Consider the following 12,251-nt stretch of genomic DNA (forward strand, 5'->3'; position numbering starts at 1 on the left):
GAAGACTGTTTTCTAAACTTGATTTTTTAAATGGCTGTTATCCTACGTTCGATGAACATGTTTCAAGCTGCATTTTGTTTATTTTTTATTCATTCTTGACTAAAATTCATAATCATGAATAAATTTGCGCTACAATGATCTCATTGCTGAGATCCAGAGACCACGTCCGGCCCGCAGGCCACTCGTTGGGCAGCGCTGTTCTAAAGAACAAGGAGGAGAACTGCAAATGAATTCTAAGGAGAACTTCAAAGTAGTTGTGAGAATAATTTCAAGGAAATGAAGAGAATTCAAAGGGAATTATAAATAACAATTCAATTAAAATTCTGTGAATACTTCCATAAGGAATCTTAGCAGTATTCTCAAGGAATTATGAAGAGAGTTTCAGTAGTTCTGAAGAAAATTCCAAGGGAATGTAATTCTCAGGAGAGTTCCAACGAAATTTTTAGATTAATTTCAATAGAATACTTAGGAAAGTTTTAAGGAAAATTCGAGGTGTATTCCAAGGTTACACCAGTGGTAATTTTTAGACAATTTAAAGAGAGAGAGAGAGAGAGAGAGAGAGAGAGTTCCAAGATATATAAGTAAATTCTAAAGACATCTTGCGAAGGTTTCAAGGGTATAAAAAAGATTTATAACAAATGTTAGAGTTCGCGCAGAAAAAAATCAGGATCCAGAGTTCGGAAAAATTTGAAATTCCTGAGGCAACATCAACACAGCCAGTTCATGAAAGCATCCTGGAAAATGATAGACATAGTTTCATCATTTTCTTTGTCTATTTGGTGTATGTTGTACATCAGAGATGCGCAAAATATATCAAAACGGCCTGGCCTACTGTTCAGCATTTAAGGGCAAGATGATTAAAAAACATCGAGCCTGTTTAAATCAAAGATTTGAGCACGGTGCTTCAGAATCCAATAAATGGATGAAACGAAGACATCTCGTACCGTACGTTCCGTTGTATTGTTATTTATAAACAATTGGTCGCTGGGAGCTTCTAGTCTAAAAAGTTTAAGTGATGCTCCATTTTCCTCTAGTGGTTGGGACATGAGCACTATCTCTTGTCCTAGCCCTATATGACTTATGGTTATAGCGCCATTACTCGCTAAACTTCGAAATGTTTTTAAGATTACAAAGTTGAACTGAACCAAGACTTCAGTAGCTGAGTAAAATTTTAAATTCTTGTTTCCTAGACTCTTCCTTTGAAATATTACCAGTTTTATCGTTTTATTGTTGTTTTACATCAACAGGCTGGATGAAGCCCCAATGATGTTAACCTTATCAACTATAGTAAAAAAATACATTCAAGCATGGTCATAACATAAAAAATATTTATACTATAGTCAGGATGATTGCCAGCAAAAAACGAAAGAAAACTTTTGACGAAGCGTAACACGGATGAGATGAAAGTCGAAGATAGATGCAACTCTGTCTGAACACTCAAACTACGATTATTTTCGTTAACTACATGGTTAATTTGAGAAAGCGTTGCTGTGTTGTAGTTGGCGAGAAGACTAATAGCTCCTGCGTGAAATGTAGAGCTATCAGGATCTGAATAGAGAAATCCGCTATGAGATGCACTCCACGAAACGCCAGACAGATTGAAGTCACCCAAAATGAATATCTTTTACCTGTGAAAGCTGACCGACAGTGAGTATCGATGATTTCATTGTCCCGGACTCGATCAGGTGGAATGTACAGAGCGCATATAAATAGTGTGCGATCAGCCATATTTATGGTCTGCCAGACCTACTCCACATTGTTCCATGAATCGTTCTCGATGGCCTTTGCCTCAAACCAGTCACGGACAGCTACAAGGACACCTCCACCAGTAGATTTACGGCTGTTGTTAGGATTCCGATTGTAACGAAAGACCTCGTAGTCAGGACCGAAGATTTGACTGGAAACCGTTCGAGAATTGAGCCTCCGACGCAGCTAGTCGGTACTCTTCAACATCTGAATTCATTCCACCATTCCATTTGGTAGAAGATCACGACGTTCTCCCTGCAAATCACAGATACATCAGGCAATCACTATCCATCATTGAGTCTGATTGAATATTCGTCATAGTTAGTGGATTGGAACACCCCCTCCATACATCCTAAAGCAGGACCGGAAAGACTATGACGAACGAAGGCTGCTAATGGCAGGACTGATACGGAAGGATTAGGGGCTTCCATAAGGCTTTCTACGGTGCGTTCCGGGTTCCCAGGTTTGGGAGTTACAGAGGCATTATCACAATGACTAACATAGGTAGTCCGAATTGCTTAAATTAATCGGCATCAGGCAGTGAATGGTCAATTGGTATTGATTGTACTTGCCTGTAGAAGCAAGCTGGAAGACTCCTGGTCCATACCTAGTCACAGGTCCAGTACGACTATGCTGAGCGCTGGCAGGAATCGGCACGACTGGGCTGGAGAAATCAGGAGCTTCCATAAAGCGGTTTATTGTGCGTCCCGGAGATGACTTAAGATGTTTCGAACAGTAAAGCGGATGTTGAATATTAGCAGTATCGGAAGTGCTTCTCAACAGCTGATAGATGCTTCAACTCGGTGATGAGGTGATTTGACAAGCGACGATGATTTGTTTTACTTACTTAAGGGTCCTGTGCACCACCAGCGGTGTAAAGGGCCAACGTGAAAGACTTCCATCCTGGGCGGCTGCTCCCTTTTGCCTTGACCCTGGGTCTGCCTCTGCTGCGATGTCCTGCCGGCAGTGCGCAAAACAGTCAGGTTCATTGAGTCATTTTGATATGAATATGAACTGCCATCTGCCTCATCATTCACTGCCTCGTGAGAGTCTGAATGATTGAGAGGTAAACGAGGTAGTGACAGCCGAGCACTTAGTCAGTAGCTCAGTCAACACGTTTATTCTGCCGTGATGGTACCCAATATTTGTTTTGAATGACTGAGCGTACATTTTCTATGGAAAAAAGACTCAATTACATGCTGTGTGAGCGAAGGCAAGCGGTGTGCGTCGCCTACTCGTGAGTGACTGAATGTTTTTGTTGGCTCTTTCATTTCCTCGTCCTTTACCGTTTGGTACAAACAGTCTGCACAGAGGAATGGATTGAATAGTGCAGTGCTTTCACACTCAGCCTAGGCAGTCAATAATTTTACACTCTGCCTGCCGGATTCCAATCCAGCGCTTGCTTGCAGATTTCGTTTCCGCCCCGTCGAAGTGTGTGGCCGACCCACCTCCAATTTCGCTTTCGAATTTCTGTTGCTATCGGCTTCTGATGACATCGACGATGGAGCTCAGCATTCGAGATCCAGCTGTGAGGCCACCAGGCACGAATTATATACCGCAGGCATCGGTTGATGAAGACCTGCAGCTTTTGAGTGTTCTCCGCTGATACACACCACGTCTCGCTGGCGTATAACAACACAGATTTCACGTTCGAGTTGAAAATTCGGATTTTGCCCCGCTACCGTAAAGTTGGAAGGGTTGCCCGTGTTGATATCCAACGATTTGGTCTTGTTGACGTTGATGGTGAGACCCGCCGCAGAGGAGCGTTCGGCTAGGTCATTGAGCTGACTCTGCATATCAGAGCGCCGTTGTGCTAGTAGAGCAACATCATCAGCCAAATCGAAGTCGTTGAGATGCTCCATGGTGATAGGCTGCCAAACCAGCCCATGGTTCGGTACACGGTCAATTGCACCTACCATGATCTCGTCGATTACGATGAGAAACAGTAGCGATGATAGTATACATCCTTGTCTCACACCAGCGACTACCCGGATAGGGTCGGACAAGGCTCCGTTATGCAGAACTCTGCACGTGAAAGCCTCAAACTGCGCTTCGATGAGGTTGACGATTTTATCTGGGACTCCTTTGCTTATCCTTGAAGAATGAGGAATCGGTGTCTTGAGGCGTTGCACTGGAACACGGGAGCTGACTGTAACTAATATATGCATACTTCTAGATAAAGCTGTAATTAGGGCCTAACAGCTTTTGTAAACAATGACTTCTCTTAATGATTTCTAGTCAAGGCTCGCCCACGCAAACCGACATCCTCATCGGGTAGGGAAAGACTTCCTCTATCCGATGGTTAGGTTGGTATGGGTGGACGTGCCTTGAATTCATAGAAATCATCGATAGAAGTCATTGTTTACAAAAGCTGTTACGCCCTATTTCAGCTCTATCTAGACTTGCCTAAAGACGATGGTTGGGAGGCCCCACCACTAAACTCGATCGCAGGGCCAGAACGATTCTGATGGCAGGAAATAGAACGGAACAAAATTCCTTTCGGCCATGCTCTTTATCCAGGATTCGCTCCTCAAGCCGCTGCCATAAAATACTATCTAAGTTACACACCTGTGTAGAATCCTTATGAGCGGGGTTGCAGCGCGCTTATGAGCGGCGCGCTTCGACCGTCATCAAATGAGAATTTAACATAAGCGCGACAATAATCACTTCCGCTTATAAATACACTATCCGTTTCAACTTCCCCGCGCAGCCCAACTTGCCCCGGTGTACCTTATAATAAATCTTATAGACCTGTGCACGGGTGAACTTTAGTTCATCTACTGAAATTTTTTGACACAACAGCGGGGCCCTGTTTACTAAAAATGAACACATGAATAATGCTCGCGTAACATTTGAAAATAGCCTATCAACTTTTGTAAATAATTTACTAGGTTCTTTTCACGAGAACCGAAGTACGCCCACGAAAACCCAGAGCACTGTCGGGAAGTTTTTATCGAGTGAGTGAACTCAAATCCATTCGTGCACTCGTCTATTAGTTTGCATTGCATTACGCCTCTGCAAAGCTGCAGCAATTGAGGTTTTACAAATACAAATTTCGACATTGAGCGTTCATATGCTGGAAACGTAAACAATGGCTTCTTTCGTAAATTTCTCGTAATTCAAAATATACCCATGTAAGCCACCAATTTTATCAGATAGGCAGATTCTCCCTATCAACAATCATCGTGGTGGTTTACTTGAGCGAGTGTTCATTCTAGCTAAATTCGCGGAAGACGTAATTGTTTACGTTTGCGGCATTGGTCCTTATAGTCGTTAATTCGCCGCTTAGCTTAGCTAAGGGGGTAAGTCGCAAACGTAAACGATGGCTTCTTCCGCAAATTTCTCGCCAATGAAATCTTTCCCATTTATTTAACATTTTGCATAATCCTGTTAACTAGTTTCTATCATACAGGTTCTAACCATCTTGCGCTCGTTTACCTGATGTTAAGCAGTGTTGACTACAAATGCAATCGTTTGGCACATTTGACTCAACCTGTGTGGATTGTAAGAGTTGTGTGTTTTGAGCCTTACGAAAGCAATTACAGTAATGATCCGATTTGGTCAGGCCCCTTTTTGAAAATCTTTTCAAATGTTCTATGTAACCCATGCGATTACAAAGTATACCTTAAACATCCATATTGAACATGAGTGAGAAAAAATTTGGCTGATATAATCGGGTCATTACTGTATTCCTAAAAAAAAACTCGCTGCTGTTGCCCTACTTTGCCCTGCTTAACGCTTTTCCTGCAATCAACCTGATTGTAATATTCATCATAACACGATTTGTGCGCACGCAATCAGTTTAGTCCTGCTATTGACCATGAATATTTCGGGTCACCCACACCAAAATCTAGGCCAAGGTAAACTCGTTAATGCATCGAAAAACTTTTCCTCTCATTACCGCAGGGCCAACAACAACTGGCAAACCAATTTCGCCTCACTCAGTACCAAATCTAACGAGAACTCCCCGCAGTCGAACAAGAAGCAGCGCGACTGTGGAGAAACCGCTCGGGACAGTGTAGCCTACGGCTGTTTGCTCAAGAATGAACTACTCGGCACGGGGATCGAAGACGTCAAATCCGTAGCGGAGGACAAAATTGGCCTCCTGTCGAACAGCAATCGGCCCGGTCTGTTCAAGTATCAGTCACCGACGAAGCAGGTATGTGGATTTGTTTTCTATTTTATGTTGGTTTCTGGGTTGGACTACTGTGCAATGTGACACTTGCTTGCGCTGGGTCTCGTGCCGTTGTTGATTACCCGAATGCAACCGGTAAGGAAGAGGCAAAAGGAGAGATAAACAAAAACAAGTCTAAAGGAATGCAATTAAAATGCAATCGATCGGGAGGACTCATGTGGTCGCATGTTTGAGTCATACATGTTGGACGTCGTGTATCATTCGGAAAGTTACGATCCACTTGCACAAGCTTGTTCTTATCTACCTGAAAAGTATGTTGAATTCCTTATCAGCGGTCTGGTCTCATTGTTTGTATTTGTCCTACTATTTGTTCGTAGCCTCCTAGTTACGATAGTTTATCTTACGTAAACAGCCATGTGCTTGGTAGCCGCACCTAGCTTTGTTCTTCTTTTATGGATTTCGAATTGATGTGAGAATACAGAAACACAACGGTACATTACCATTACTCAACATAGCTTGTGAATGAATTCCACAAACATTCGTGTGACCAATCGTCCGCTACACAATATCTATTGGAAATCATTCAATTTATTTAATGAAATACTGTAAACCGGGGTATCTTTGATAATGCCGTAACTTTCATAGTAGAACATAATGATTAAATTTACTCTCTGCACTATTTTCGAATTGGAAACATTGGTTGCATTTTGTAGCTTACGGTATTACCTTTGATATCGTATAGAGTTTTATATAGTATGTTTTACATATTTTCGAGTATTATCAAAGTAACCCCAAAACTAAAAACTGTTCAGTCACAAGACAACAAAATAGTTCAAATACAATAATAATCCGTTAAACATATCGACAGTGAACATGCATAAGAGCGTAAACGCGATGATCGATTCTCTCCGTCGATTTTCTCTTTTGTTAATAACTCGCAAGAATTAACGATTCTCGATGCATTTGCTTTTGATAGCCAATACAACCTGTTACAACTCTACATTGAACAAATTTTAGAAAATTGTTTCGCTTAGCTGTATCAATGCAAAGAGAAAATAGATGAAGAGAATCGAACATCGCGTACACACTAAGACACTGGTTCAAAACAAATATAATTGAAAAAACCTTAATTGTTGTAAAAAATATTTAGAATATACTTCAAAAAACTATCAAAGCTACCCCGTTTTACGGTAGTAATAAATAGAGCTCTCGACTCACTCACTCGTTAATGATTGACTCTAAGTACTGTTAGAATTTTTAATCACGCTGAAGTTATTATATCCATGGGAGACACCTGCAATGCAGTGAAAGTGTAATCTTGTGAGCGATCTTATTATGTTTCGGTAAAGCTAATTAGCACCATACGATCCAGCAAGATTATTGCGTAGCTACTATCCTACACATGTTTTTTTATTGAGAGGAGCGTAGCGACGGGCTAGTAAAACAAAGTATTCTCATATCCGGAAAGTGAAACCACTCAGACGACGAAAATGATCAACTGTATCTTCATTGAATTTTAGCTCCATTAATTACAAGATCACTGGAGCGCTACCTTACGTCGTACAGAGATTTAACTCGAAATGTATTGTCCATTTATATGCAGGTACTAACAATTTCGCTGCGTGCGTGAGTGGTTGACAAACGCAGCTTACGATTCGGTACTGCCCTAGCACGTAACCGGTTGTTGACACACGTATCGAAAGACGCACCGAAATCGATTTTCCAATCTTCCAAACCGGGCTAATTGCTCCGCCCGATGATACCCTTCTAAACGAAGAAAACTCGGTGGCAGGTCTTCTTCCTTTCGTCTGACATTCGCAGTCGGCAGACGGATTTATTAGTGCTGTTTATTCTTTCGGCTATGATTTCATAATAGGATTGACTGACTTGAGTGTCGAGTGAGGCACTTCTTCTCCAAGGCTCCCTTTCGTTATCGTCGATGATACACAGCAGGCTACGCATTATTGTGGTCAGGTGCGTAAGTCACTGTTAAACCAAAAAAAAAAGTATACGCGTGCGCTTCTTGTTTGCCAAAATACCGTACAGCCAACAGAGTGTATAATTGGCTAATAGCATTTTTCATCTTGAAATCATTAAATTTCTGTCATGTCATAAATTACACGCATATGTATTAGCTCGCAAAAAGACGACGCGCTTATGACAGTAGGCTGATCTAACTGTCACAAATATGTTGTTTTCAGAAAATAAATAGAAAACAATTGTAATTCCTTATCACAAATGAAGAGACTTTGGACGTCATGGAACAATAGTTTTCTCACAATTATTAGATAAATGTTTTATGGTAGGGTAAGTGTGCCAGTTCTCGCACTAGTGCTCTAGTTTTTGGTCCTAAATCAAATTGGCAATAAATGTTCATGGTTTATCTGAAGTTTAACATTTATTTAAGTCTTAGATCTCATAAAATATCAAAGCCATAAAGTTTCAAACTCTAAGTTCTAGAAACTTTTCAAAGTTCCTAAATCCCAAAATAAGAAGAATGAAGTCTCAGCCTTTTGATTAGTTTATGTTCGCAACCTTAAATTTTAAAGTTCGGCACTTCAAATATTTTTGCTAGTTTTGGAACTTGAGAACTTCTCACGTTCCCTAATCTTCTCCCTAATCCCCCTCCGTGCCTGGAATATTTAATTTTAAATAAAACGCCCTAAATCTTCAAGATTTCTCTAAACGCAGGATCATATAATTTAATAAGCATGAAATCTAAATAAATCTAAGCCTTAGTATTTTTTCCCAAACCTTGAATCTTGATCCTTTTTCTGCGCCCATGTTCTCAAAAATTTTATGGTAAAAATAAATTCACTTATAATTTACTCCATAATACTCTTACAAATCTTCTCTGTGTTCACTCTCCAATGCTCTTCATATAATTAATAGTGCTAGTAATTCTCCGAAAAATATTCCTGAAAAGAATCATTTGGAATTTTCCTTAGCATGCACTAATAGTGTTGCGACCGCAACCGCAACGAACTACCATCGGGAAAGTTTCAGTGTAGTAAGCTTCGTCGCACCCCATTAAATAGCAACAGACCTTGCCCTACAACACCAAATAAAGTGAGGTTAAAAAGTCGGAAACTGTTTCGTTGTCATTGAAAAATTATCACCGGTATATCCATGGATCCTCAGAGTACCTTTTCTTCAAAATGTTGTTGGAACTAATATCGGAATTCAGAATTAAATTCACATGGAGTTTTCCTTGGAATTACCTTAAAATTTTGGCACATTCCTAAGCAGAATTTTTAAAATCTTAAATTAAGTTTATTGCATGGTAGGTAAGTCCCGGATTTCTTTTGAGAAATCGCGGATTTCGCAGATCAAAGTTTGAAAATCTTGTAATTATCTTTATCGATTTTCTCCTTTCTGAATGACGTAGCTGCCAAAGTATTTTTTTCGAGTTTGTAGCCACTATAAAGAAAGAAAGAAAGATTAGTAATTTCCATTTAATTTGCTTATCATTTACAGATACGCGTATTTCGTCTACAATGTGCAGACTTCTTCAGTATCTTGAACTAATGCAAGAAACTGAATAATTCTGCACATTGCAGACGAATTACGCGTATCTGTCAAGGACACGCAATTAAGGTAGTGAAATCAAATGGAAATTACTAACCCTTCTCTATTTCTTTATACACATATTTCAGACGGCCACATTCAGCAGTAATTAGATATCTACTATCCAGAAGTGAGTTGCAAATAACCAGAATATTGTTATGTTGCCGTAGCAAGTCCATTAGAAAGTGTTTTGCGATTTTCGTCGAGAATTAGTTATATCAAAACATTCGAACAATCAATTTTGTGGTGTTCAGAACTAGACAATCTGTTTGCACTAGATTTCACTTACGGGAACCCCACCGAAAAGTATCCGTACACATAAATTTTCAGGTTCACCTACTTTCAGTGCGTATTTTTATTGTTAATTGGCTATAATTATATGGTTGAAAACGCGAACCGCGTGCCTATGGGAGGGCCCTTAGATTATTTTGACGGCGGGAGGGCTTAACCTGATTTCCTGGGAGACAGAAGCAGTAGTTATGTTATCACATACTCTGATCTTTTGTTATATCCTAGCCACGTGCATTGCGGTCCGAAATGGCAAAATGTGAAACTTTTTTTTTTCTAGAACCCTATTTTTTCATTTTATCTATATAGGGGAAATGCCCCTAATTTGGGCCCATACATAAATTCAGCAATCGACTAAATTTTCAATAGCGACCAAAAATATCCATTAGTACCGTCCCAATGACGCGTTCATGTAGATAAAGTTGATAAATAGCAGATTTTTAGCGATGGGCCCAATCTTAGATCCATAGGCCAACATTAGAGCCATTTCCCCTAGTATCTCAAAAAGATTTGTTCTTATGAGTATCAAAAATTTGTCTTACTGTCTTACTATGATAATAATGAAAAAAAAACTCTTTTCTATGAACATAGGGTAAATGATGGGTTTGGCAATACAAAAATTTAGCGCTGGAGGACATTCTTGACCCGTTTACCCCCCAAACGATAATTCCCAAGTAGGCCCTTCTTGCTTTATTCATACAGGCCTCATAAGATCGTATAAACACTGGTATAGCCGTTGCACTGGAGGCCAGCAAACCGGGAAATAACCGGTAATTTCAAAAATAGCCGGGAATTACACGGGAGAACCGAGAAAACAAATAAATCTTGACATATTCCATCAAGCTTGAGCTTATTCAATCAAAAATATGCTTCTTCAGCAAAAACTTATTTAATTAGACTCTTAATAATCTTAATCTTTGAAAAAAAAAATCAATATTTTATATGAGTTTATGTTTATGTTTGAGTTTAACTCTCCTCAAAAATCCTTTTAAATTCTCATCAGAATACATTGAAAATCTTTTGAATTTTCTTGAAACTTTCTTAAGAATTTAATTTAAATTTAATTAACCTCAAAATACGACCCCTATGGTATTTTTCTTGGCACTTCCTTAAAGTTCTCTTTCGAATCTCCCTCAGTATTCATTTGAAATCCTTAGAAAATTCTGTTTATATTTCCCTTAAAAGCCCCTTGAAATTCATTTGCTATTCACCTCATAATCCCTCTCCAATTCTCCTCGGAATCACCTAGGAATTCTACTCACAACTCTTCAGGATTTAATCTCATAATTAATTTGGAAGTCTTGTCAGAGCTCCGTTGAATTTTTCACCGAGTTAGGTATTCTCAGAATTTGGTAGAAATAATTCATCATCTCTTGGGAATTTTCAAAACTCTATAAACAAATCTTCAAATTATTAGAACCCTGAAAATTTTTCAAAGTTCAAAAATCATTGATTTCTAAAACATTTTTTTAAATTTAATCTTTCCCTCTTAAACTTGGTATAACGACCCATAGCGGTCAGCTATGCGACCTTGAAAAATCCTTGATTCTGGTACTTTGTAAATGTTGGCGCTTTAAAATCATAAGAGGACTCGAGTCTAAAAAAGTTATTCAAATTGAAGTATCTCGAAAATAATGTGGTGATATTGCAATCATTTCAGCATATTCTAGAGATGAACTAGCCTAAAGCTAAAAATCTCTTAAATAAAGTTTAAAAAAAAAATCAGCACATTCGTTTTTAACTAAATATTAACAACGGGGAAATTTTTAAGATTTGAACCAGGAAAGCCGGGAAAAATCCGCGGATGACCATCCAATCGGGAAATCCGGAAAAACCGGAAATTCAGATTTTCCGAGAAAACTGCGAGAAAACCCAAATCGCACCGAGACAAATTATATGTACTCATCCCGAGTAACAATTTTGGTGTTATCATAGTCGTGTAGGCCATAGTTTAGTCTTGAATAATCCTTAAAACCTTTATAAAACTTGCAATGTAAGTTGGAATTAATCAGTTGTTTACAAATCTGTTTACAACTGTCATATTATGCCTTTCTTTGTTGACTACTTTACAGTGATGGAAAAGTTCGCGATAACTCACTATGACTAGCGAACTTTTCCCATGGTGAACTTCGTTAAATATCGCGAACTTTTCCAACACTGCTACTTTATTTGTACAGGCTCAATCGAATAAACTTTACAGAGGCAAGTTATTATTTGCGTTATACATTACAAATCTAAAGTTAAAGGAATTGAAACAAATACATACTCGCGGTCTTCTCAAGGTTAGTGGATAAACATTGTATGGATGGGAAGAGGGTGAAGGATATTTTAAATTTGATTCTTGATAAAAAATTCACTATTTCTAAAACATGTACTTAATCCTATCAACGTTATATCAGCTCTGTAAGTATACAATTAAAGGGTGTCGACTACCTAAAAAAAATCTGAAAAATCAGGGAATTTCAGGGTATCTCAGAGAATTTCTTTAAAAATCAGGGAAATATTTCTTAATCCT

General features: G+C 39.0%; 1 protein-coding gene across 2 annotated transcripts in view; it reads left to right on the forward strand.

Moving 5' to 3' along the window:
* fzr (fizzy-related) overlaps window positions 1-12,251 on the forward strand; it is a 54,442-nt gene that overhangs the window by 12,949 nt on the left and 29,242 nt on the right. For both annotated transcript variants that reach the window (XM_065226804.1, XM_065226803.1), the window contains one exon: window positions 5,653-5,905. In XM_065226804.1, the coding sequence (XP_065082876.1) occupies window positions 5,653-5,905 (253 nt within the window). The remainder of the gene's footprint in view (window positions 1-5,652; window positions 5,906-12,251) is intronic.

The sequence above is a fragment of the Ochlerotatus camptorhynchus genome, unplaced genomic scaffold (assembly GCF_037179485.1).
Source record: "Ochlerotatus camptorhynchus isolate MF236.1 unplaced genomic scaffold, CSIRO-AGI_Acam_v1.1 ptg000261l, whole genome shotgun sequence".
Classification (NCBI taxonomy): Eukaryota; Metazoa; Arthropoda; class Insecta; order Diptera; family Culicidae; genus Ochlerotatus; species Ochlerotatus camptorhynchus.